Source organism: Cadophora gregata (genome assembly GCF_030347475.1).
Source record: "Cadophora gregata isolate MNR1 chromosome Unknown scaffold_4, whole genome shotgun sequence".
In the NCBI taxonomy this organism is placed as follows: domain Eukaryota; kingdom Fungi; phylum Ascomycota; class Leotiomycetes; order Helotiales; family Ploettnerulaceae; genus Cadophora; species Cadophora gregata.
Genome location: NW_026695927.1, coordinates 1,817,200 through 1,841,925, shown reverse-complemented (window position 1 = coordinate 1,841,925; position 24,726 = coordinate 1,817,200). Strand labels below are relative to the sequence as shown.

The 24,726-nt window shown below is 47.8% G+C and overlaps 8 protein-coding genes across 8 annotated transcripts; 6 read left to right on the top strand and 2 right to left on the bottom strand.

Annotated features, from left to right (window-relative positions):
* Positions 1-423: 423 nt before the first annotated feature.
* On the top strand, positions 424-2,335 carry ONS95_010312 (uncharacterized protein). The gene is made up of 6 exons (XM_058503899.1): positions 424-699; positions 854-1,102; positions 1,152-1,293; positions 1,491-1,813; positions 1,864-1,996; positions 2,100-2,335. Exons 1-6 carry the CDS (start codon positions 466-468, stop codon positions 2,165-2,167), a joined length of 1,149 nt encoding a protein of 382 aa, XP_058360612.1. The 5' UTR covers positions 424-465; the 3' UTR covers positions 2,168-2,335.
* Positions 2,336-3,853: 1,518 nt separating this feature from the next.
* Positions 3,854-4,709, top strand: ONS95_010311 (uncharacterized protein; the record flags this gene model as incomplete). The annotated part of the gene is made up of 3 exons (XM_058503898.1): positions 3,854-4,122; positions 4,170-4,257; positions 4,389-4,709. 3 exons carry the CDS (start codon positions 3,854-3,856, stop codon positions 4,707-4,709), a joined length of 678 nt encoding a protein of 225 aa, XP_058360611.1.
* A 1,922-nt stretch (positions 4,710-6,631) lies between these two features.
* On the bottom strand, positions 6,632-7,534 carry ONS95_010310 (uncharacterized protein; the record flags this gene model as incomplete). Its single annotated transcript, XM_058503897.1, has 2 exons — positions 6,632-7,407; positions 7,459-7,534. The coding sequence occupies 2 exons, from the start codon at positions 7,532-7,534 to the stop codon at positions 6,632-6,634; spliced, it is 852 nt and encodes a 283-aa protein (XP_058360610.1).
* A 27-nt stretch (positions 7,535-7,561) lies between these two features.
* ONS95_010309 (uncharacterized protein) lies at positions 7,562-8,732 on the bottom strand (the record flags this gene model as incomplete). The annotated part of the gene is made up of 6 exons (XM_058503896.1): positions 7,562-7,611; positions 7,665-7,787; positions 7,838-7,861; positions 7,916-8,490; positions 8,542-8,565; positions 8,620-8,732. 6 exons carry the CDS (start codon positions 8,730-8,732, stop codon positions 7,562-7,564), a joined length of 909 nt encoding a protein of 302 aa, XP_058360609.1.
* Positions 8,733-9,477: 745 nt separating this feature from the next.
* On the top strand, positions 9,478-12,259 carry ONS95_010308 (uncharacterized protein; the record flags this gene model as incomplete). Its single annotated transcript, XM_058503895.1, has 5 exons — positions 9,478-10,093; positions 10,148-11,077; positions 11,128-11,156; positions 11,207-11,590; positions 11,636-12,259. Coding segments are annotated over exons 1-5 (1,968 nt in total). The 5' UTR covers positions 9,478-10,092.
* Positions 12,260-13,326: 1,067 nt separating this feature from the next.
* On the top strand, positions 13,327-15,153 carry ONS95_010307 (uncharacterized protein; the record flags this gene model as incomplete). Its single annotated transcript, XM_058503894.1, has 1 exon — positions 13,327-15,153. One exon carries the CDS (start codon positions 13,327-13,329, stop codon positions 15,151-15,153), a length of 1,827 nt encoding a protein of 608 aa, XP_058360607.1.
* Positions 15,154-16,182: 1,029 nt separating this feature from the next.
* ONS95_010306 (uncharacterized protein) lies at positions 16,183-17,868 on the top strand (the record flags this gene model as incomplete). Its single annotated transcript, XM_058503893.1, has 1 exon — positions 16,183-17,868. The coding sequence occupies one exon, from the start codon at positions 16,183-16,185 to the stop codon at positions 17,866-17,868; it is 1,686 nt and encodes a 561-aa protein (XP_058360606.1).
* Positions 17,869-21,878: 4,010 nt separating this feature from the next.
* ONS95_010305 (uncharacterized protein) lies at positions 21,879-23,282 on the top strand (the record flags this gene model as incomplete). Its single annotated transcript, XM_058503892.1, has 1 exon — positions 21,879-23,282. One exon carries the CDS (start codon positions 21,879-21,881, stop codon positions 23,280-23,282), a length of 1,404 nt encoding a protein of 467 aa, XP_058360605.1.
* Positions 23,283-24,726: the final 1,444 nt, after the last annotated feature.

The following is a 24,726-nucleotide window of genomic DNA, read 5'->3' as shown; positions in this document are numbered from 1 at the left end:
CCCTAAACGCTTTGTCATGGTGCTCTTTGTCTCATCTTGCCAGTTCAGTCTCTCTCGCATGAGCAGTTACCACACGTATGTTCCCAATGAACTCTGGCACACTGGTCTCAAAATCAATCTTTCCATCTATTTCAGGTATATGCTGTAGCTTGCTTCAAATCACCTCTTCCATTTGTAATGTGATCAGTACGCAGGAGGCCGTTGCTACTCATTCACTGAGTAATCTCCTGCTAGCCAATGTAGATCTTTAGAACATAAAAGAAAGCAAAAGATAGTCAAATAAAGCGGCTATGGACCTCACGTGTTTCTGCTAGCGGCTGTCAATGCTAGCTTATACCACCTAGCTTTTTCGCGTAATCGCGTCTCTAGGCGTATAAGAATCTCGGCCTCTTACTCCTGTCCTCATCCTCTGAGACAGCACAACAAAAGTTCGACTCAGCCACCACCTTGTCGCAACATCACAAAATGACTTACCTCAAGCTGAGCAACAAGGAGAACGTTCCTTTGGGCGGCACGAAGAAGGGCAAGAATGTTGGTAATGCTCAGGCTGGTCGACGCTTTAACAACGGTAGCATGTTTGAGATCCTGGCTGATAATGACGGTAATCCAAAAACTGCTAAGGAGTTCAACGACACCCCACATACAGAAGATGAGGTCTTCTTCAAGGTTGATCATGAGTTGACTGGTGAGGAGAGAAAGGTGTGTAGTGCGCTACCACCCTTTCATCTACAACTCGACGCGTCTACAACTCTTCACCTCACTTCTTATTCTCGTCCGCGACTCAACAAAAAGGACAAATCACATCAAGAGTCTTAGTATTGAGGGACCATAAAAGCTAACAAGCTGTATCTAGATCGCTCAGGAGCGTGTTGATCTTCTGAATTTCATCAACAAGGAGCTGATCTACTCTAAGATCGCCCGCTTTGTCCCAATTCCAGCTGATAACGAAATCACCGAGACTGAGTATTACCACCAGCATGAGTACAACGGTCGCCAGATTGATGTTGGTGTTTATCACTACCTTGGTGTCAACAACGTTTGGACTGCTCGTGCATTTGTGAAATTCGTCGACTCCGACCTCTCTGATGACGAGTACGGTATTGTAAGTGCTCACAATTATTGAATACTTCAACTGCTAACGTTGCTCTTAGACTATCTGGTCCGATCATGCAGCCAATTCTTCCGAGGCAAAGAAGGATAGAGCAGGTTTCAAGGCCGTGTCTGGTACCACCAAGTTCTACTGGACCCCTCGCTGGCACTTTGTTGTCAAGTACCTTCGTGAACGCATGTATGGTAAGTCATAATTCTACTGCTATTAGTAATTCTGCTACACGGCTCTATCAAATTCCTCAAAAGATTCAAGAACGCTCTTCAGCATCATCTAGATTCCTCCCTGGACTTCGGTTTCCACCCACCTGTTGTTTTCAAAAATTTTCCTCCAATGTCTTTAGATATCGTCACGGGTTTCAACAGCTAACTTTATTTCATAGCCTACACTCAGGACGGTAGCACGGCTATCGAGATCATTGAGCCCGAACCAATTAAGGACGGTCAGTATGACGTTGATGAAAACGATCAAACCGAACATGAGGACATCTTACAGGTCCCAGCCGGCTGTACGGGTGCCATTATCGGTGCCAAGGGTGCCAAAATCAACGAGTTGAAGTCCGTTTCTGGGGTTAAGGATATTAAGATGCCTGAGAAGACTGAGCCACGCCCACGTCCCCGTGATCTCGTCAGTATTACCTTTATTGGCCGCAAGGGTGCCATCAAGAAGGCCATGGGTCTGGTTGAGGCCATTGTGGAGGAATGGGTAAGTTTACGTCATATTAACCTGAAACAATCGTCACTGATATGGCACAGGTGACTGCTCCTAGACCTCCTCGTGCTGGTGGCAATGGCGGCGGCTTTGATCAACCATCCGCGGGTTTTGCTCAGCCTGAAGAGGGATCCGGTGGAGGCAATGACTCTGGTGGGGGCGAATCCTTCCCAGAAGGTCAGTACATGCCTCGAATTTCACTCCCCTGATATTTCTAATCCCAATGCCTCAACTTTAGCTTGAGACAATTAAGATGCTACAGAAACTAACATATCAGCAGACAACTTCAACACGGATGGTGCAGGCAACAACAACTGGGCCGACTCGATGAATGATAGCGGCTGGTAAGCGTTTACAGGTCACAAATTCTCGGTTCCTCCTTCCGGAGTTTCACTGGAACATACCAGGAGCTGTCCTTCATATAGTAGTGGGTCATACCGCACGGGCTTATAGAGAGGTGCATGGTGTATGGGCGGACTTGCTTTGTGGATCATGATATCTTGGTCCTAAATTGCCTTTGTTTATGGAAATAAAGATTTCTGTTTGCCCCACTGCACATCCCTTGTGACTGTGATACATGCGATGGATGCGCGGCAGTTTCCCTTTATTTTGTTACAATCCGAACTACTCTGTGGAAAATAAGGAAATAATCCAGGTGCGCTGAATTGCTTTCCCTCGTTCCCAACTTCAGTTTCAGAATTATGGTCCCAAATGGTAGCTGGAAAGTTGGGTATATGTCTGGAAAGAGGTGCTACATTCCAGAGAAAGCTTCGAGAAAGTTGCTCTTTAACCATCAGTATGTCAAGCCTTAAGGTCCACAGCAATGCGGGCATCTTGAATATTACACATGGACTGGCTGGAAGACTTCACTATTCATCTTCTGCTAAGCTCGCTTTCACTAAAATCAGAATGGCCGTCAACCCCTTTCCACTACCACAATGGAAGACATTGCTCCGAATGACCTTCGCACAACATGCTATATCCCCCAATCTTGACTATCTATTTCTACTCTCTCCATTGAGTGTCTTATGCGCAACATCCTCGATTCAATCGTTTTGCGATTGGTGTAAGGCAACCAACAGTGAGGCAGGACGTTGAATAGTAACCTCAGTCCATCGGCCTGACAATCTGTGGCCGGGGAGATATAATCACTACTAAGACATGGAAGAGGCTAAACGTTAGAACAAGCTCCCGTTGCTTCTGGTGGAAGATTGATTTCGTCATAATTTAGGTCTTTGCTTGAAAAGAAAAATTGCTGTCTAGCGTGCCCAACTCTAGCTAGCAACTTGTGAAGCATGAACATTTCTAGACTTCTTTTAAAAGAATGCAACCATTCTTGGGTGCCATTGAAGTTTACTCGTTCAAATATACCAATTCAAATGCTATTGTCACAAGAAATCCTTCCCCTTCTGCACTCCACGTTCGAAATGAGAGAGCTGACGTTCGGCTGAAACACACAACTTTCTCAGATATGCACCCCGCATTCTGCTGACCCCCTTTCTCCATGTGACGTTAGAAGCATGCACGATATGTGGGGTACAGCCCCCTATTACTTCGGATAAAGGCAATCTGCATAATTCGAACTCATCCGCTGTTTAATATTTGGATTCGCAAGGCCAATTTTACCTTTTGGGCATAAGAAAACCCCCAAGTTTTTGACGCTGACAACCAATTTACCCATGGTTCCCAATCGGCAGTTGTGTCGATCCTCCAAGTGCCACTGATTGAAATGCTGGTAATTAACCCCAGACGCCACGAATATGCCAATATAGCTTCTATATAATGAGCCTCCTCTCGTCGCCCAATCTGACGGTTCGAACATTTTTCTACCATGTAATGAGGCTAAATGTTCTGGTCAGCCTCTGCCAAATCGAAATGCCTGATGATCCATGACCAAACAATACTAGTATTGGACGTGAGGGTCGCCGGGTTTTGCTTACTTTCATGGGTGAGAAATGTATAAAACGACAAGATCTCCTCTAGGATATGCGGCGGGACTGTCATATACTTTCTAGCCAACTTTGATTCTTCGTGATGGTTCTCTTGTTTAATTTGGCTGTAGCTTTCTCTGCCCTTGGTGTAGTGTATGCTGCACCGAGTCCAGACCTTCCCAACTTCTCGGGACTTGTTTCTCGTGACACTCCTCAAGGAACTGGCACGAACAATGGCTTCTTTTACTCATGCTGGAGTGATGGAGGATCGTTCAGCTACAACAACTTGGAAGGTGGGAGGTACTCTGTGAAATGGAGCAGTGGCTCAGGCAACTTGGTTGTTGGCAAAGGCTGGAAACCTGGTGGACCTAAGTATGTCTTGCTCATCAAATCTTCAAGCCTGACAAGTCTTTGCACAGAACTGTCGTCTACAATGGAACATGGACATGTCCTGGTAACGGATATCTTTCTCTCTACGGATGGACAAAAAATCCATTAGTAGAATACGTAAGTCACCCAAGGCTATCTTTTTCCTCTTGCAGAATTCTGAAAGCTGGTCTTACTTCGAAGCGAAGCAGAAACTGTTTTTATGGAGGTCCTCGTTTCTGAGAAGCAATGTTTATTTAAACTGCACCTAGTACATCGTTGAGACATACGGCACATATAACCCCTCTTCGGCAGCATCTAAGAAAGGTTCCGTTACCTCAGACGGCTCAACCTATGACATCCTCCAAACGACCCGAACAAATCAGCCATCAATCATAGGTACTGCGACCTTCCAGCAATACTGGAGTGTACGCCAATCCAAGCGTGTTGGAGGAACAGTCACAGTTGGGAACCATTTCGACGCTTGGGCCAAATTGGGCATGAAATTGGGCGCTCATGACTACATGATAATTGCGACGGAAGGATATCACAGTACTGGGTCTGCTGATATAACTGTTGGCGAAAAAGTATGAAACGTTGACTGTTGCTCGCGTTGTGGGTGGGGCTTTCTGAGGTCAACGTTCATTATTATCCACCGCTGTTGAATTCTCCCTATGCTTATTGGCGCCATTTTGTATCTACTGGAAAAGGAATATTTACATTGCATTCATGTAAAATATATGATCGTGTGACTTGCCTCTTATTAACTGAAGGTGGTTTTGTCAATTTGATAAAGGATTGCAGCTTCATGTTCACTGATGAGCTTCTTGTCCTCTCCCACTACATTGTTCAGCCTCGAAATTTGATTATGGGCATGAAATAACCTACTTCGCGCCGAATCCTTCCTTTTGTCATCATCGACCTCGAAATCTTGAACGGGTTCTTGCCCAAGATCTTGAGCAAGATACCTCCACTACCGACGCCAGTACCACACACATCCTATAAGATATGCGGCCTAGTCAATTACACTGGGAAGTTTTACTGACTCCATCACATCTCTGACCTCAGGGAAGAGCGACAATGATGCAAGATCCTCCTTCAACTCATCTTGATCGAAGAACAACTGGTACTTTATAAGCTTCCTAATTCCTACTTCAAACATACTAACAGATCTTTGATAGCTTTCAACTGCTCTGGCGCCCCAAGAGAGCCCCCAAAGTCGGGCAAAAAATTTGCCCAAGCAAGATGATTCAGGCTCGCAGAATGGTGTGCATGTTGCGTGCCAAGGAAATTTCAATGATCGAGGTAACAGGAGACAAGGAGGGACCTCCTTGGGGTTGGATTAAGACTTGGCTAGTCTGGTCTGCAGAATGTAACTTGAGCTCAGTCAGCGTTAGTTATGTGTTCTCACAGTCTTGTCCTAATATAAGAGCATTGAGGAAAGCTGATCGCTGTGCTGGTCCTTTATTTTGATTTGTCTACTTTGGGTAAGCGAAACCTTGGCGCTAAAACCCCCAGCCAGATTCAAGTGCACGCTGCAAATCATCGACATTTGCAGTCTTCCGCCATAAAGTCGTGAAAAGTTCTGTGTAACTTTCAGTGCAAGGGACGATGATGTTGAAGAAGTTAAGGAAATCCTTCAACTACGTAATGATGAGGAATATGCTAGCAAAGCAAAGATTGATGGTAAGAAACACAATAATCAAAAAGGTGGTGGGCAGATAGCACTTGCTAATCTTTTCCCAGATCATAGCATAATGCGTGATGCCATTCAACAACCGCAACGTCCTAGCGACAACATTCCTGCACCGACATAACACAAATTATTTGCAGCCCTAGGACTTTGTAATATTCGGTGAGCATCTAGCTATCGCGGAACGTACAGCACAACTTAGAGCGTCGGTTCGAGAGGATATCATGGAGACCGCTGAACCACTGAGAAAGAGGGATTTGAGGCTCGGGAGATAAAGAGAGATTGCCATGGGCGAATGATTACAATGTTTGGGCAATATCAGGAGGAATTTCTGGGTGTACAATAATGCAAGTCGAGCCCGAGAAGAGCTTGGAGCGTGGGTTTGAGAGCTTGGTTAAGGTGAGAAAGAGTTGGAAAACTATTCTCACGTCTGAAATGTTCGTTTGGAACATTGTGGCATTTCTCAGCATCTGTTGAGGTCTAGGAGGAGCACCCTAGAAGGGAAGTTGATTTCGGCTACTGGTCATTCATTGTATCCAGAACTTTCGTAGACTCTTGATCTATAAGGAAAACTGTTGTGTCTTTGATAACAATATCTGGGCTGTGAGACTTTGTCCAAGTCTTATATATGTTTCAACGTGAATACTGAACTGCAGCTTTGAAAGTTCTTGTTATGGCGGTGTGATGAAAAATACGGACAACTTCCTTTGAAGGATGGGGGATCGGATGGTGCACAAAACCGAACTTGTGTGGCCGGCCGTGTTTTGCATTCTCGTCAACTAAAAGATGAATTGATTTCTAGAATCCTTCAATAAAACAATCTCAGGAGACAATGAAAATATCCACCTCCAAAGCGTCCAAACCATACTTCCACATCCCTCGACTCCCAACACCCCACTCACTTCCCCAGACAACTTGCTGTATACTTCCCGCCCCTTCAATCTCCATACTTACATTCACCATCGAACTAGGTACATAATTCGTATTAACCACACTCACCAATGTGCTATTTCCCACCTTCCAGGCCGCAGCATCAATCCTCCCCAAACCCCCCACATCAACCTTGACCGGGTTCGATCCCAACAAGAACTTGGTAACCGTGCTCGAGGTCATCGCCTTGCTCAAGGCACTCGTCACGTTTATCAAGCCAGGTTCAGTCGGATATGCCCACATAGCAATGCCCTTCGCACCATGATTGACAAACAGCATATTCATCACCACCTCTTCCATTGGGGTCGGATATCTTGCCCAGAAAGTCTCATTTCCAAAAGCCTGTGGGACTCCCCATTGCGGTTTTTGCGGCACGTGGAGAATCTCTTGGTATTCCTTGTAGAGGTCTAAGCGGGTGGTGATGTCGTTGAAATCGCCTTCACAGTTATCGCAGCCGCAGCAGCCATATGTGGTGTTGCATAGAGTATTGTATTGTACCGAGTAGGTGGTATTGACGGCAATTGGGTAAGGATCCGACATGATTATGTCAGTGCCGGATGTGTAGTCGCTGAAGTAGTAATTCAGGCAGTTGAGGCAGATGGAGATGGGATGCCAAGGGTCAAGAGATTTGATGAGGTCGTATGTGATTTTTGTGGCATCAAGGGCATCTGGGTGCTCAATTTAGAATGGAGATCAGGGGAGACGGGGTAAAAGCATACCAACTTGTCCATCAGGTTCGTCGCCGGTGTAGTAGAGGAGCATGCTCTTGCGGGATTTTACTCGGTTGACTTGCATTTCAACGGAAGAGAGATTCTGAGTCAATTAGAAATGGTCAATTTTGGAACGATTTGAGCTAACGGTATAGGTCCATCCTTTTGAGAGAAGTTAGCGTCCTATTTAGATCTTCGACATCACATGCACTTACTCATGTCAAACATTAGCCAAAGTCCAATCTCATCCATGACGTCAAGGTAGGTATCAAGTTCATTAAAATCGAATGCTTTATTATCTAATCCAGCATTTGGAACGATGTGGATGATGTTGTAACCTATGTTTCTTGTTAGCTTTACTGACACCGTTGTTACCACACCTGCTCACCCTTGTCTTTAAACACTCTGATATCTGGGAATATGAATTAGCTTTGCAATTCTTCAGAAATTGATTACCATTGCTCACTATCCAAACTTAACTCAAGCCAGCCATCCCAAGAGGTGTAGAAAGTGTACGGAAATAGTGGAGTCCACTGAGTCGAGCCGCTAAACACATCTTGCACGAGCAAACCGCCATATAAGCTATCCACCTTTGCTACACTACCACCATCTGTACGCTCAGGTACATAGTACAGATCAGTAGTGGAAGAATAGAACTGTGCCCCATCACCTGATGCTCCTGTGATAACGATCTGATAGGGCTCAAGTCGAGGTTTTAGACCTGACAAACTGAAGCCAAATTCATTACTGGTCGTATTGACGGTAATATTGCGACCTGATAGCAAGTTTTGCCCTGTTTCAACGACTTCGACGTCAACGAAAAGTTTGGTGAAGGGACTTGTGATGTTGTCCTGTTTGTTGAATGAAGCATTGACGTAGGCTCCTCCATGTATGTAAGAAATTGGAGCATCGATGATGACAGAAGCATAGTTTTCGCTAGCGAGGTAGAGATTTAGACGTGGGCGTATTGAGAGATCCAAAAGGGGCGAGGATGACAGAGCGGGTTCTTCAAGCCATCCCCCAGGTTCGAACGATCCATTACTGAGGCCAATATTTAGTCAAAGATCAATTGAAGTTGAAAAGACTGCATACGTAGCTCTATATGCCTTTCCACACCTATAAATGTCAGTATTGTGATTCGAATAATGGTAGAAGAGGCTTCACACGTACCAAACGTCAACGCCTGATGGGTAGCCGAATTCCGCAGCAGATTCGGGACTGATGGCACGACCATATCCCACAAGGAGAGAGACAACTGAAGCAAGTCGCAACATGATTGACATGAAGATGCGAGTATCTTGAACGACTTCTCCACAAGGACGTAAGTGGTCCTTGCACGGGCAATTGAATAGCTCATATAGCAATCTGCCTTCACTGTAGCAGTGGCTTTTATCACTTGTGCACCATGTAGACAAGACTACACGTCACCTGCGGCATCTTATCGAATGTTGTAGAGTGACTGGAGTCGCATGGAGATAGGAAAAGGATCTCTAAGTTAAGCTTCGGACCTCGTAACGTAGCATGATGTGTGGACAAGCAAGTGGTGTCGGTGTCGGGATCAACAACATGGAAGCTGCCGACTAAACTGATTGCACATCAGAGTGGGAGGTAGATCTGCAAACCTACCGAGTTAGGAACACATCACGCCATCATCTTGGACCACGAGAATTAGATAAACTCCGTTGAAGAAGATGGGGCTATAATAGGTAGTCTCCTTGAGAGTCAGGAACCAATACTGTACGTCCAAAAAGAATCATGGGACAGCTTTATGGCACTTTCAGTCATTGAGAATGGAATAGAGGGAAACATGCCTCACAGTGGAATACTTGCGAGGCAATGAGCAGATGAGGGGTAATCGGTGTCCTCGATTTATCCGTAAGGACTGTTCCAATTGTTCTTCAGGAGTGGGATGAGATGCAGGAACAAGCTTCGGAAGCCGAGGGCTGAAGACTCGCAGGGAATGCGGTCGGCAGTGAGGTGTGGTGCGTTTGCGTTGCGGTGGACGGGATGGGCGCCATCGCGGACTTGGCAACATCCGCGGGTCAACGACGACGATAACGACGACGACGACGACGATAACATCAACAGCTTCCAATTACTATCGTGCAGCCCCTGCAGCCCATGGCAGCATGACTAGGACTAGGACTAGGCAAAATGTGATCTAAATCGCATTCGGAGTAGGTAGGTCGGTATGGAACGGCCATCTCGTGCAGATCTAGCAACTGATCAACCCCGCGTACCTACGAGTACCTCCGTAGATTGCGCTCCCCTTTTGTCAGTCGAACAGCAGTGCTCCCTTGACAAGGACCCCGGTTCGATGCTACGCCAAATTTAACGTTACAGCTTCTTATCAACTTGCAGAAGCTACGCTTTGCGACACGGGCGACCTACCTGGATGAGCCGGAGTGGGGACCATGGAGCTGTCAGCGGATGAACAGCGAATAATTGTTGTTTGGGTTCCCCAGCTGCAGTTGAAAATGGGGGAGCTTTAGAACGGCCATATATGATGTGATAGACGGACAATGGACTTTCAGGTCGTTGGAGAAGTATCGCCAAGATGAAAGCCTTTATTCTGACCGCCGGGCTGGCTGCAGTCGTGACGGCTGTACCAAGTCGTCGCTGGGAGAATGGAACTGTTTCGGAAGTAAGCTAGTCAATGGCCAATTCATAAATAATACTGACGTTGGCCAGCAAATAGTGCAGATTCCCCTGGATGCCTACTTCAATAACAAAGGTTTTGGTCTCCTACCAGGAGAAGCAAACTTCGACCGACTGCACAACTCTTACCCAGCCCACGACTTACCAGATGGACGTTACACATCGACCAAGACAAACATTTCGTACGCATTTCCGGGATATCAGGCTGCTAACCAAAGCGACAATGTCGTCATGGCAGGTCAGCGTATTGAAGTGCCAGTGGCTTCATTCTTCAGCTTACATATGCTCGTGGCTTCGGAATCTGCTGGTGCCACAGGGAATATCACTTTGGAGTATACGGATGGGACAGAAGCACTTACTGAGATCCGGACCAGCCCATATTCTTCATTCTTGTCCATTCTCAAGGGAGAGATTGTAATGCCGTCTTACTTCACGACCAACAGCACCAATTGGAACACATCTCACATCTTCGAGTACATTGGAGCTCTTGACCCCTCAAAGAATCTAGCCTCTGTCTCCTTGCCGGATACTTCTAATGACACATCGAGAATTCATCTTTTTTCTTTGTCGCTGCTGCAGCAGACTGGAATCCAAGTGCAGTTCCTACGACCAACTCAAAAGCATGATGCGGATAGAGTGCAGACCGTTGAGGTTGTCATCAACAATGCTGGCCCTGATTGGATCTCAGGGCCTGGGGTTGAAATCACTATTTCTGGACCTGGAGTTGAAACCACTGAGCCAGGATGTATCAAGAGGCTGAGACCAGGGGATCAGAAGAAGGTCAACGTTGGTGTAATTGGATGTGGGGACGTTACCGCGACTGTCCATTTGTCAGGCTCCGCGCTCAATGCAACTCATGTGATTGAGGGTGTGAAGTTTGGACTAGAGGAGTACACATCAGGACTGACAAGTCTGTCGACCCATGAGAGCCCAGAGTGGTTCAACGATGCAAAGTATGGAATATTCATTCGTAAGTACTACAACAATCAGAGATCATCGCTTCTACTGATAAAAGGTCAGACTGGGGACCATATTGTGTTCCTGGATGGGTCCTTTTCCTCGTCCTGTATTCAGATTTAGCAGGTACTGACAATTCCAGGGCAATTCGACACCCGTTGAGATCTACGCAGAGTGGTATTGGTGGTATGGACATCATCGCAATGCTGACAAAGCAAATGTCTACGAATACCATCTAAAAACCTACGGTCCTGACGTTGTCTATGATGACTTCTTTTCCAACTTTACAGCGGAAAATTGGGACGCCAAGTCGTGGGTAGATCTGATAGCCGACGCTGGTGCTCAGTACTTCGTCCTCACCACGAAGCATCATGATGGGTTTGCAATGTTTGACGCCAAGGAGACGACTCATCGCGATTCGATTCACTATGGCCCTAAGCGGGATATTCTCAGAGAATTGTTTGATGCTGCAAAAACTTATCAGCCTCAATTAAAGCGTGGAACGTATTTCAGTCTGCCAGAATGGGTTGGTGTAGCTTCAAATCGAATTAATCTCGGCTAACAGATTCAGTTCAATCCTCTCTATGGTCCTTATGGGTTCTCACAGACTACCGATCCTGCCAGTACTTCTTGGCCCGGTATACTGGCAAGAAATCCATACACCGGTACCGAGGAGCCATACACTGGGGCTCTTCCAAAAGATGACTTCATATCAGATCTAATGGTGCCGCAGATGGAGATCTTGGCCTATGATTATGAGACAGACATCATGTGGTGCGATTGTGGTGCATCCAACGGAACCGCCGAGTTCGCCGCGGCTTGGTTCAATTACGCAGAATCCCAAGGACGACAAGTCACAATGAACAACCGCTGTGGTATTGCAGCTGGGGCAGACTTTGATACTCCAGAATACACCACATTTTCTTCTGTCTCTGAGCGCAAGTGGGAGAGCAACCAAGGAATGGATCCTTACAGTTACGGCTACAATCGAGCAACCCCAGCTTCTCTGTACATGAACGCCACGACGCTTATCCACTCTCTTGTGGACATGGTAAGTAAGAACGGCAACCTGCTACTCGATTTCGGACCTAAGGCCGACGGGACGATTGACGCAACAGAAGTCGCTCACTTGCTTGAGGCTGGTATCTGGATCAAGGCGAATGCCGAAGCTATCTTCAATACAACTTACTTGTAAGTTCTTACGGCGCTCTCAATGATGTAACCTAACCTTTGAATGGCTTTGTTGCGGCCGAGACAGGTGATCTTCGCTTCACCCAGACCGAAACAGCTTTCTACATATTATCATTGACAGAGCCAACTGAGACTTTTGTGGTTGACGTACCGCTGCCCATATTGCCCGGAGACAATATCTCGATGATAGGAGCTGGAAATGGGACGAGCCTTACTTGGAAGCAGTCCGAAGAAGGTATCGTGATTACGGTTCCATCTGCACTGAGCTCTGCAGGTCAGCATTGTTGGGTCTTCAAGATCAAATATGCCGTGTAAAACTAGTAACTGTAGATTTCAGCTTCCGATACTTTGAATTAAACGTGCCTTTGTTCCTTGTAGTGTTTTCTTAGGACTTTGATATCGAGTCAAGCGACTAGATAGTCCAGTGATGCTTGGCAAGTCGGTGGTGGGAAGACCATGTTTGATTGAGACGAGGTGTAGGAATATGGTGTGGTTTTGAGGTGCTTGATTCGAAAGAGAGTGTGGTTAGGACGTTCCAGCAACTGTCTGCGTTGGGAGTGCTGCCGAGTGCTCCCGAAGGTGAGCTTAGAGGAGAGAAGGGAGCAGGGATGCATGTCACTGGATGATGCCTGAGGACTTTAAGAGCGGTGTATTTTCCCTCAGGCTGTCGTTGACTGATTGAATTTGAATTACCGCTTCGTCTTTGGTTGATCTTGGTTTGGAACAAGGAAACATGAGTCGAAGGAAGGATCGAATTCACGTGACTAATGTGCAGGGCGGGAGTTCTCCTTGTAGCTGCTTAGCTCTTTCAAAGTCGACAGTCAGGATTTATGTCTCTGCCACTCATTATTCGTAGTCACTCGTCCTGCTTCTAGAATAATGTTATGCCAATAAAGCCTCGGCTTTCCCCTGTCACGAGTCACGGCCAAATCCCATCTCTCGGCGGCGCCACTAAAAAGTTAGCTCGACCCTTGAAGGCGGGACTTCATCCGATCATCCTCATCCAACTACATCTCTATTCCATCCCCATCACGCTCTCAGCCCTACAAATCAGTCGTCAAATGGAGCGCAATGCCATCGGAGCCAATCGCTGGGTCGAAAAAAGCGCAGAAGATCAGGCAAGCATGTGACTGCTGCCATGCACGGAAGATCCGCTGTGATGGGGAGAAGCCGTGCAAGAATTGCCAGATTACAGAGCTGCAATGCACGTATTTGGCTATTCCAAAGAAGAAGGGCCCTAAGGGACGAAGGATGGCGAAGGATGTGAAACCCGTCCCGATTCAGAGGCCGAGGATTTTCGAGTACACTTCGAATGGCCAATTTCCGGCGGCGAGAGAGCAGCAGCCGGCTAGTCGGGGAACAGAAACTAACGATTTTTCGCTTTTCAATATCCTAAATCCTACTCCAAATGTACTCTCCCCGGAGAGCGGACCGACTGTTGCTTCTTCAAGTTCAGCGGACGACAACGCAACGGCTTTCCGAGCTTCCCCTTTGTTGTCAGCTGATCTGGTCAAGACTTGCCTCGATGCCTTTTTCACTCACAAATATCCCATTATGCCCGTCTTGGACAAAGAGAAAACCTATTCCATGATCCCACATCTGAATGAGAGACCGGAGCAATATGGGATGGTTGCAGCTCTCTGTGCACTCATCGTTTTCCAGCCGGAAATCATCGATACTCCACAACTAGGATCACCTTGGCCAAGCTCGCAAGATCTTATCAACGAAGCGGTCCGAGCGAGATGGTTCTGTGACCATATCGAGAAACCCTCACTGGGAACTATTCACACATCATTCTTTATGTATGCGGCGTTATTTTGTTTAGGGATGGATAATTCGGCATGGTTTTACATTCGGGAATCGATGACTATGTTGCAATTGCTGCGTCTTCATGAGGAAGCAACATATCAGGAACTAGACGCAGAGTATGCCAAGTTTTGCCGGAGGACGTTTTGGTTACTGTTTATCACGGAGCGAGGTTATGCTTTACAGCGGCATCGGCCCCTTACTTTACAAGTAACGATCGACCTACCAACTGTGGACCCCGGGCCGGAAGCTACCATTCTATCTGGATTCCTCGACCTGGTATCTCTCTTCCAGCATTTCGATGAGTCTTTCATGACGCTATGGAATATGTCCGGCAGTGACTCGTCGCCTCAAGCTTTGATTCAGCTACAGGAGATTCTGAAGACTGCTATCCCTGATGGTTCTGATAGGACTGAGATTCAACAAGCCGATCTCCGCGTCAGTCGACAATGGTTGAGGACTTTGGTATGGCAACTATGCGTTAGTAAGGGCTTTCTATCAAGCAAATCATCAGATGAAAGCATGTCGTTCCAATATCCCATCTCCATTGCTCGGGACGTTGTCCAAGTTGCACGGTCGCTACCCGTCAAAGCTTTCGAAGCGAATGGTGTCGGCCTGCTCGAGAAAGTCTTCGATATCGGCTGCAGCCTTTCAGACGTCTTGCTCTTGAATCCGGACGTAATCAACAGTTCATCAATGGAATTTGGGCCAAGAGATTATTTGATGGAGATGGTCAGGTTACTTGGGACCACGCCGGGCGGTGAAAAATACATGAGGATGTTGAACTTGAAGACTGATGGTGTTATGCAATTGCGTCTTCGTGGAAGTCTATCTGACAGTGAAGCTTCGGACCGGGTGGAGGAGGTTTTCGATGACGAAGAAGTTGTGTTACCCGAGCAAGGCGATGTGCAATACCCGGGTTATGAGGGACCGATGATTGAGGAGAACTTCAATCAGGTGGATCAGCTTGGAGTGGGGAACTTTGGAGCTCCGCCTGTCAGTATGACGATGGGAGATTCAAGTCTCCCGTTCTCGATGCCAACGCCTGGTTGGGACGCTTTTTGGCCACCAAGCGCGCCGGATGTTGATTAATATCTCGATTATGTTAGAGTGGGCTGGAATTTGGAGTTTTTGGAATTCCGCATGCATATGATGCGATGTGGGAAATCAAGGGTAACTGAAGTATTCAGCAGCAGAGTTTAGTGGGAATGCTGCTCAACATAAGGAGGTGCGCATGCTATTTATTTACTTTCCAACCTTCTAGGAAACCCAAGCAATAGACCACCAACCTTCAAGGAGCGACCAAAACGGGAACTGCAATCTACTTATCCTACCAACTTACTCGGTCTATACGTACGGAGAACACTGCTACAGTACTTCTCATCGTCTATCACGATTCACGCTTGAGTCGATTCTTTTGTGCATGAAGCGGAAAACTAGCGGCTAAGGACCTACTCCACATCTAGAACCCGCGCTGAACTCAAGCCAAACGGCCAAGGCGGCCAATGGGGTGAATTAACGACACCCGATCGTCCCGCACCATCCCCATTCCCACATAGCCTCGATGCCTCGATGCCTCCAACAGCTGCCTGCGGCGGGGTTTTTCTCCCACGCTGAAATTCTCGTCAGCTTAAAGCCGCAATCCTGCCTTGACCTGCCAGCGTGGCGAGCCTTGTTGATGGGTAGAGGTACGAAACCTAAGAAAGGAGGAGAGTTTTCCGCCTTTGAGTCAGGAGGGACAACTTATTAACTGAAGGCATAATTATGATTGGCCGGCTAATCGTCGGAATTCAGCCGAGATGACGGACTTCTGGACTTGACTTGACGTGACTTGAGCCAGTCCTGGGCAGTGTGCTTGCTGCGTGGTTAGGGAAGAATAAATATTGTCTTCTCTTCGATATTTTTGTTTTCTGGTTGTTATTTTTTGATTTCGCTTTCTTCGATTGAAATTTTCGTTTCGATATTTTATTACTGGTTATTTGACACGAGTCTTGCTCAGTGCTGGCTCTGCCCCTCGCGGACGACACCTAGATTTCCACTTTCAGCGCTTTGTTTTCCTCGTACGCCTGGATTTATTCTCGCTATTCCAGCCAGGTGGACTTTTATCTGTACCATCATATCATGGCTTTCAACCGCTTTCGTCCCACCTCGCACTTTATCCCTCCACACTCATGGTCCAACGACCCTTGTGGCGCCGTCTACATCCCCGAAACGAAAGAATACAGAATATGCTACCAATGGAATCCTGGAACCACACAAGGCGGCAATTCCGCCTGGGGAATGGCAAGGAGTAAAGACATGGTAACGTGGGAAGATTGCTCGCCTGCATTGAGGAATGGGACTACATACGACCGCCTGGGTGTGTTCTCTGGATCCATTGTGTCGAGGATAGTGGATGGGAGGAGAGTCCTGTTTCTATTCTATACGAGTGTTTCGGCCGTGCCGATACATTGGTCGTTGCCGTACCTGGATGGATGTGAGTCGCAATCTGTTGCCTTCTCAACAGATTATGGGAATTCATGGCAACGATATGAACACAATCCTTTGATGACGATACCACCGAAACTGGAAAAGACGACCGGATGGAGAGATCCCTTTGTCTCGAAATGGGAACCGATGTCTCAACTCCTTGGAGTTGATTCGTCAACCGATTACATGCTGATTGCCTCTGGCGAAAGAGGTCGTGGCCCTCAACTCCTTCTCTATCAGTCCAATGATCTTCTCGACTGGCAGCCAACTTGTATCTTGCTAGAAGCGGAAGCAAATGCCAGAATTACCCCTACGAGCGAACTGAATTTTGGCATGAATTTTGAGTGCGCTAGTTTCTTCACCATTGGTGAAAGACACTATATCATCATCGGAATAGAAGAGGACAAGACCAGCAAGAGACACGATGGCCACGCCCTGCTCTGGCTGTCTGGAACTCTAAGTCTCGATAATGGCAAGCCAAAGTTCAGCGTCACAAGTCACGGCCAACTTGACCATGGTATCGCTTATGCAGCACACATCTTCCGCGATGCAGAAGGGCGAATCCTCCAGCTGGGCTGGGCGAATGAAGCTGCAAATCGCCAGATTGTTAAGAAGCAAGGCTGGGCAGGCTTTCTAACACACCCGAAAGAATTGTATGAGATTTCGGCACCAATCTCACGTATAGAGGGCGACATGGACCGCTGGAATATCAACGAAAAATCAGGAAAGATGACAACTCTGGGCATGCGTCTCGCACCACAAGTCTCTCATCTCCGTCAGTCAGCTCCGTTTACCTCACTTGACAGTCTCCGGTCCGTCCGTTCATTGAACTACGAGATTGTGGCTACATTCCGCAACCTCTCTGGCTCCGAGCGGTTTATCTTTAACGTTCGGGAATCACCTTCATCCGCTGAAGTCTCCAAAATTATAATCGATCTTGCCAATCAGCGAATAAGCATCCACCGGTCTCGATCTTCACTGGAAAATCTCGGGGAGATTAACCCAGATGAGGGGAAGTTTCATTTGTTACCCAGCGAAGACTTAGACGTTAGGGTGATGGTGGATAACTCCATCGTGGAGGTCTTTGTTAATGGGAGGTTTGCGGCTACATCGAGGCTGTACCCGAGTTTGGAGAGTAGTAGAGGAGTTTCGTGGGATTTTGGGGGATTTGATGAGCAGAACTTGGAAGTGAGATGCTGGGAGGGATTAAGAAAGGCATGGCCTGAGAGAGGGAGTGAAGAGTTGATGGTTGAAGATGTCCTTGCCGCCGCGGGCATATCGTCGGGAGATGAGAAGCATGCCATGACGGCGAGTGGGTTCGAGATCATTCAAGCTTGAGGCATTTCTGGAGTAATAGTAGATACTTGGGTCTAGTAAATTGGGTGATTATGATAAATAAATCGAAGATTCTTCTGATGATATCATGTTGACAACATGGGCTCATGCCCACAAGACTTTTGTTTACTCTTGGTTCCAGCAAGCGAAGATGCATACGGCCTCGCATTGATGATGAAGAGCAGCTTCTATCTAAGCTAATACAGGAACATGACTGCAAATGACTGCTGGATTAAACGAAGAAATGAGAGATAAAGCAGAACGTAGGTGACGCTACCACCCACCCAGCACTAAATGGTCCAAGACCAAAATCATAATTCATCCGATTCCATTCCAGATCAAGCCAAAGTATTCGCTTAACTCCCCATATTCTAACAAGTGACCTGCACTGAGACCGCCTCCTGACAACTATCTGGTCCAGGGAAAGGACTCGTACAAAGCGTATCACACTCCACACCCGGTGCGACAAAGACCCTCTATTTCTGGCCCGGGAACGCCAATCTGAATTGTCTCGCATCCATGGGTTCCAATCCATTAGCTCGGTAGCCCGCGCGGCAAGCACAGTAGTTGTTGCCGGTGGGTGTGTTGATACAGGAGGTTGTGATGGTGCATTTGTTGAGGAAGGGATTGGGGTTGCAGCTTGCGCAGGTGGAGCTGGGGCAGGAATCGGGGCAGGAGGAGGTGGTTTGGCAGTTGTGGTGCAGGTTGCTTGGGGCGTTCCTGGAGGTATCAGCTGGGATATAGTCTCGGAGAAAATATGGGGCTTACCATTGTCAGCACCATCGTCGCAGGTCTTGCCCAGTTCGTAATCGATGTGGCCATCGCCGCACCAAGGCTCGGTATTGCACCATGTGCAATCAGTTGTGCAATTTGATTTGTCCCCACTGTTCAGATAGCCATCATCGCAGACCTGTGGGTTGGTAGCTGTTAGTGGGAAGTTCTTGGAGAAGTTGACTCCGCGTCCGTTGGATACGGATAAATAAAGACTTGCTACTCAACAATACCGTTTCCACACTTGGCTGGATTAGGGTTTCCACATGGCTCCTTCAGGGTACAATTTACATTGCAATGGGAACTCCACGAGCCTTTCAAGTCGCCATCATCGCACTCTTCGGGACTGGTAACGAGTCAGTTCTGTCCTCTCAAGCACCTGAATCGAACTTACTACTCAGTAATTCCATTACCGCATAAGCGTTCATTCCACTTGCATTCGTAGCTGCATACTTTTCGTACGGAGCCTGGACAATCCCATCACCGCAAGTCCCCCACATTAATCGCCACAATCGTTGTGATAGGGGGGCGCCGGAGCATAGCTTGGAGTTGGATGGTAGGTAGGTGGTTCAGTGTACGAAGCAGTAGCCGTGTTGTATGTCGCAGTTGGATAAGTTTCGGATGGGTAGAATGGGGATGGGTAAGATTCTATTGCGAGGACAGAAACTGCCTCTAAGAAGAGCACTGAGAGGGTTGAGTATCTCATTTTGGGGTTGAAGTTATAGAAAGAATGAGATCAGTGGGGAGTGGTGATTGAACAGGATGACTCAGAGCAAGAGAAAGGAGGAAGAGGAAATGAAGAAGGATAAGTAGTTGTTGTGCTTTAGATTAAGAGACACTTCGAAACAGAGATGGGAACTTGCAGTTCTATTCCCCAGACAGGAGCAGGACCACCTCTGATATAGCAAGCTTTCAACTCACCAGTTCTAGGCTGAAAATGTACAGATGGGAAGAACTCAAAATTCTTTGCCGTCAAGGCTTTCTTCTCGTTAGACGAGACCGCCTGATCAAAACTCGAACCATTGCCCGCTCCGACGGCTGTGAAGGATGCAGGCGTGAACCAGAGCATGAGCAGGAGTGCTGCCTCTCTGCTCAGCCAGCACCACTCTCCCTTCACTCACCATAGGTAATGAGTTTGTCTTCATATGGCTGAAGCTTAGTTTCGCAGGACACATTTCCTTATGGGTCTCCACGTCGGAGGTTTTCATCGTAGCAGCCCCAGACTAGCGTAAACAGGAATGGACGTGATAGAAAATGTGAAAACAGAACACGCATCATAAGGTCGCGGACACGAGAAACAACAAATCTCAAAGCTTTGATATCAAAAAGAACTTGAGGTTGTCCGTTGGGAGATCCATATTCGTGGATACCTAAACTGGGAGCCAGTCACCCTTGGGAGCAGACAGCGAACGAAAAGCAAGTGAAATGGCAAGTGCCGACGAGCGTAAAGTGATGCCTCAGCCTCGCAGCCTTCCATAGTTAATTAAGGATCTCTGAGTGACAGCCTATGATGCGTTTACCTCATGAGCCGATGGGCTGCAGCTCTCGTGCAACCACACTTTTGGAATATGATTGAACGCAGCTCTCAGCCGAGTGTCAAACATGGCGGGGGAGGACTGAGAGAGGCTGGAAGTCAGAAGCTGGCCGGGTAATTCGGTGGGACTGCGCCACTCTGAGGATATACCGTACTGTGCTGGCTGCTCTGTTTGTTGTGTTAAGGTATGTTGTGTTGTGTTGTGCTCTAGCCAGCCATGACCCCGCCAGCCTGCCAAAGCTCAGCGTAGCAGCTTACTAAGCAAGGTACAGTAGCATTCAGGTCAGTAAGGTAGTGCCATCTATCGGAGCGGGGGAAGGATAAGGTAGGCTAAATTTAGCACAAAGGAGGGACTCGCTTTGAAGACACCACTGTCTCGTTTGGCCCATCCTATCTGTCGCCTCTTCTCGTATACTGAGATGAGATGAGATGAGATGAGATGAGATTAGGTATTGATGGAGGTAGGGAGATGATAGAAGAAAAAAGAAAGAAGAAAGAAGAAAAAAAGAGAAGACAAGAAAGAGACAAGAAGGAAGCGAAAGCGACAGTTGGCGAGCGAGCGAGAAATGGGTTGGAGTTGGAGTTGGAGTTGGAGTTGGAGCTGGATGTTGAACAATGAAATGGAACCCTGAAAGGCTGACCAGTTGCAGTCAATCCAGTCAGCGCCAATAGGTACCGTACCTCCGCCCGCGTATAAGGTACCTATACTCAAACCCAACCCACTTCCCGCCCCGCCCCGCCCCGCCCCGCCCCGCCCCGCCCAGACACTGGGATCAGACTGTGCTGTGCTGTAGGGTGCTGTGCTGTAGGGTGCTGTGCTGTAGGGTGCTGCAGCTTCTGCAATGCGATCATTGGCGACGAGCACAACAGGAATGGAATGGAATGGAATTGGAAGTCCTGCAGTGGAAGCAGTGACATGCTTATACTTAGGTAATATACACAGCTATAAAACCAAACCACGGCATCCTAAGACGGCGACAGCGACGGCTTGCTTGCCGGACTGCCCCAAGCCCTCTCCGTACTGACTGGAGGTACGGTAGGTAATGTAATGGAAGGCAGGTAACCAAGTAGGGCCCACCACCAGCACCCATCGTGAAATCTCAGTCGGGCTGGGGCTGGGGCTGGGCCTTGGCTCACTCGTTTGTTCAGCTCTCACCTCACCTCACCATAATGGAGGGGAGAGGGGGTGTCCGTGGGTGGATGAGATGCGAAATTGTGGCTGCAAGTCCTACCCTTCGTACATTCTGATGCCCTCCCTATCTTCTTCAAAGAATGAGGAAGTAGGTACAGGAGGTAGGGATGGAGAAACGGTGTCAGCAGACAACTTGTCAAGACCATTGATTGATGAAATGAAATATGAAGGAGGTCTGCTCTCTTCTCCTCTGCTCCCCTCTGCTTCTCTTGCTCCTAGATGGGTGGATGCTTCTGATACTCTCGCTACGCCAAACCATATGTCACAACAAAGCCATTCTTTGATATATGACTGCGTGGAGCAGAAGCTCATGCCTGCCTGTCTGCTGTCTTGTCAATGATTAAATGACAAGATCCAGACAAATCAGCAGGGAACATACCGTTTGCTGTCGTCCATCAATCACGATTGTCTCAAAACTACGATATATATATATATATATCCACGTACCCAACTCATCAACCTGCTTCCAACTGACAACTATTTGTTGATGGTGCCGTGCTCCCACACACCACCAGCATGCCGCTCGTGCAATTGGCTGCTCGCCATCCTTCCGACTCAGGACCAGCGAAAGCAATGAAGGCATCATCAGGCCCCGAAGACCACAAGAGAAGACGGCTCCAAAAAGCAACGCCTGGATGCTACTTCGACACCAGATTTTCCCCTGGGCAGAGAATAACTGGGGATTCGTCTGTTATCGGCGTGGAATCCTGCTTGGAGGTCGATGCACACCGAACTCCAGCCGATGACGATGTCTGGACAAGGGGGTGCCAGAACCAGGATACGAAGCTGCAGCTCTCATCAAGTGCCCGACCTCGTATTATTGGAGCTCACTCTCTCCATCACCCTCTCCCTCTCCCACGTCCTCACCAAAAATCTCAAAAACATGTTCTGTTCCTCCAGCCTCGTTCTTCTTCTTCATTCCTTTCAGACGATTCAATCAGTATCTACTCAACCCATAGCTTCATTTCGCCGGCACCCAACGATATGGACGCAGAGGCTGATGAGGTGCAGATAGGGATGTATCGTAGGCGATCTAAGACTCCCGTCTTTTTCGTCGGCCAATTGGAGCGGAAGTCCGTGGAATGCGAGCTGGACAAGGCGCAATTGCTCGCATCAGAGTACCAAGCAGTGTTACCTCTTCGTTTGAAAACTTCGTTCGCCCAGTCCCAAATCTCAATCCAAAATCACGAGGAAGATCACGATCGTACCACTTCAATTTCGACTTCATACCGAATTCAAACTCGCAAACGGCTTCGCAAAATCAAATGTCAACTGAGTTTGCGAGATCTGGTCAAGCAACACTCGCAATGCGGAGCGTCACCATCACCATCAACGCCAGGTTCGGATGCAGAGACGTTAGTTGGCTCACCACCATGCTCACCACTTGATGCGGATTTCGAGAAGGAGGTCTCCTCAGATCGTCGATCTCTTTTTAGTTCCAGTCCACATCCTCATCATCAAACTCAAATCCACGACATCAGCGACGAGGACGATGAACTCTCCCTCCCAGCTCTTAGCAAGTCAGCCCCAGAAAACGACATCGGCCTCAAAATCTGTACCGAGCTTCTCACCAACGAGCTCACCACGGCTCTCCTCCGGCACCACCAGCCTCTCGAAACAGAAACAGAAGCAAAAGACCGCGCCTCGGGCCTGCAAATTCTGCTTATGATCGAGGCGTACGAGACGGTGCAAAGTCAGGTGAGGAGGATGCTGTATGACGCTCGTGTGACTGGCAAGCAGTTCGGTCACGTGAGCGAGGCAGAGAGGATTCTGGAGCACTGGTTAAAAGCTCTCTATGCTGTGTATGATCGAGAGCAGGAAGAGGAGGGGAAGAGGATTAGGAGGGGGTTGGGACTTGAGTGGTCAGTGGGGAGTGGGGAGGATGAGGGGAGGAGGGTAGTGAAGGGTCGTGTGAAATGAGTAATGGGTAGTAGGGGGAGGAGTTGTGCGGGAGGGGAAGTGCCTTAATCTTCTTGCTTGTTGTTTGTTGCAAGACTTGTGTTTGGTTCTGGCGTTTTGTGTTTTTGGGGGTGGGATTGATTTATTTATGATGATCATGAGTAAATTTTGGGGGGGGACTGGGTGCCGGTGCGCTCCAGCATGTCAAAGGTCCTGGAGTTTGATAGTGGACATCACATGAGGTAATGAGCTTTTAGCTGCCCTTGGAAGTGTTATGCTGGGTGCAGCTTAATGAAGAAGAATATGACAATCATGACCTTCTGCTTTTTACATTTTACACATGATGTCCCGAAGACGTGAGTTAGCGTCGATTCTTCTCGCTTCTTCTCGAAACAAAGCCTCTCGAATCCCTTGGACAGTCAATAACGCTATGTTCATTTAGCCTTCCCGGCTTTCTCACTTAGTTCCAGCCTCGGCCAATACATGCCACTGATTCGAAAGATAGTGTAGAGCTAAATGATTTGCCGGCGGTACTTAGCTCCCGAGACACCTGGCGCTACTTTCGAGCCCATCGTACAAAGCAATGGCCTACCATTAGATCGATCTAAGAAGTGGAGTTCGGTTGGCCGGTCGGGTGCATAATTTCAGAGTAAACTCTGACTTTAAAACTTTCATCTTTCCTGCTGATATGTCCAGGTCCATCAAAGTTCGGGGTATCTCCAATTCGCCGTTGTAGGACGATTGAGGTTTCACATAGATACCGGCACAAGACAATATCTTCAGTGGAACGATTTGGCGTGATGTCTGAACTTTGATCGCAGGGTTGTTCCTTTACCCAGGGGGCTTTCTATCTCGTCTTTGTCGAGGTCAAAGAATTAGACCGGGGTCGATAGTCCGCAATGGACTCAAAAATCGTAGGCCGTAGCATTAGGGAACGAATATCTGTGTATATTTTGGTTGGCACTCTTCTCCTTCAGGTCTATTGTTTCGTGGTCATCAGAATGGGGGGCTGTACTCGGTTCTGGACGGGATCTTCGCCAGTATCTAGTGAGCTCTATTGGTGGTCATTGAACGGTACCATGGTAACGATTATTTTCCCTGCTAGTGCTCTGCGTGTTGCCAATACTCAATCACAGTCACAATCTTGAAAAATTCAAATTGAACCATGAGGAAGCCTGAAATGTATCCAACACTACTTATAAGACACTGACATACCAATTCTCACGACCTCATTACGATCGATTATCTGAAGTAGGTCGCTAGCCATTTTGATGCTATATCCACCTTTATTTTGGCAAACAGGGGCAGCTGCAAGATATGCCGGAAGTGAACCGGCCCCTGTGAACTCCCCATGTGCGAGGTGGTGAAGCAGGCATCCGTATGGACTGCTCGCTTTCGTATTCTGCCCACAACTGGTGCGGCATACACCTACATATTGATCGCATGGTTATTTCGGACGAGATAC

What these genes read in the sequence shown, in the direction of transcription:
- ONS95_010312 (XM_058503899.1), top strand. Translation starts at nt 466, where the DNA reads ATGACTTACCTCAAGCTGAGCAACAAGGAGAACGTTCCTTTGGGCGGC. An exon ending in TGACTGGTGAGGAGAGAAAG is followed by an intron (nt 700 to 853) that starts GTGTGTAGTGCG and finishes AGCTGTATCTAG; the next exon opens with ATCGCTCAGGAGCGTGTTGA. An exon ending in GGGCGAATCCTTCCCAGAAG is followed by an intron (nt 1,997 to 2,099) that starts GTCAGTACATGC and finishes ACATATCAGCAG; the next exon opens with ACAACTTCAACACGGATGGT.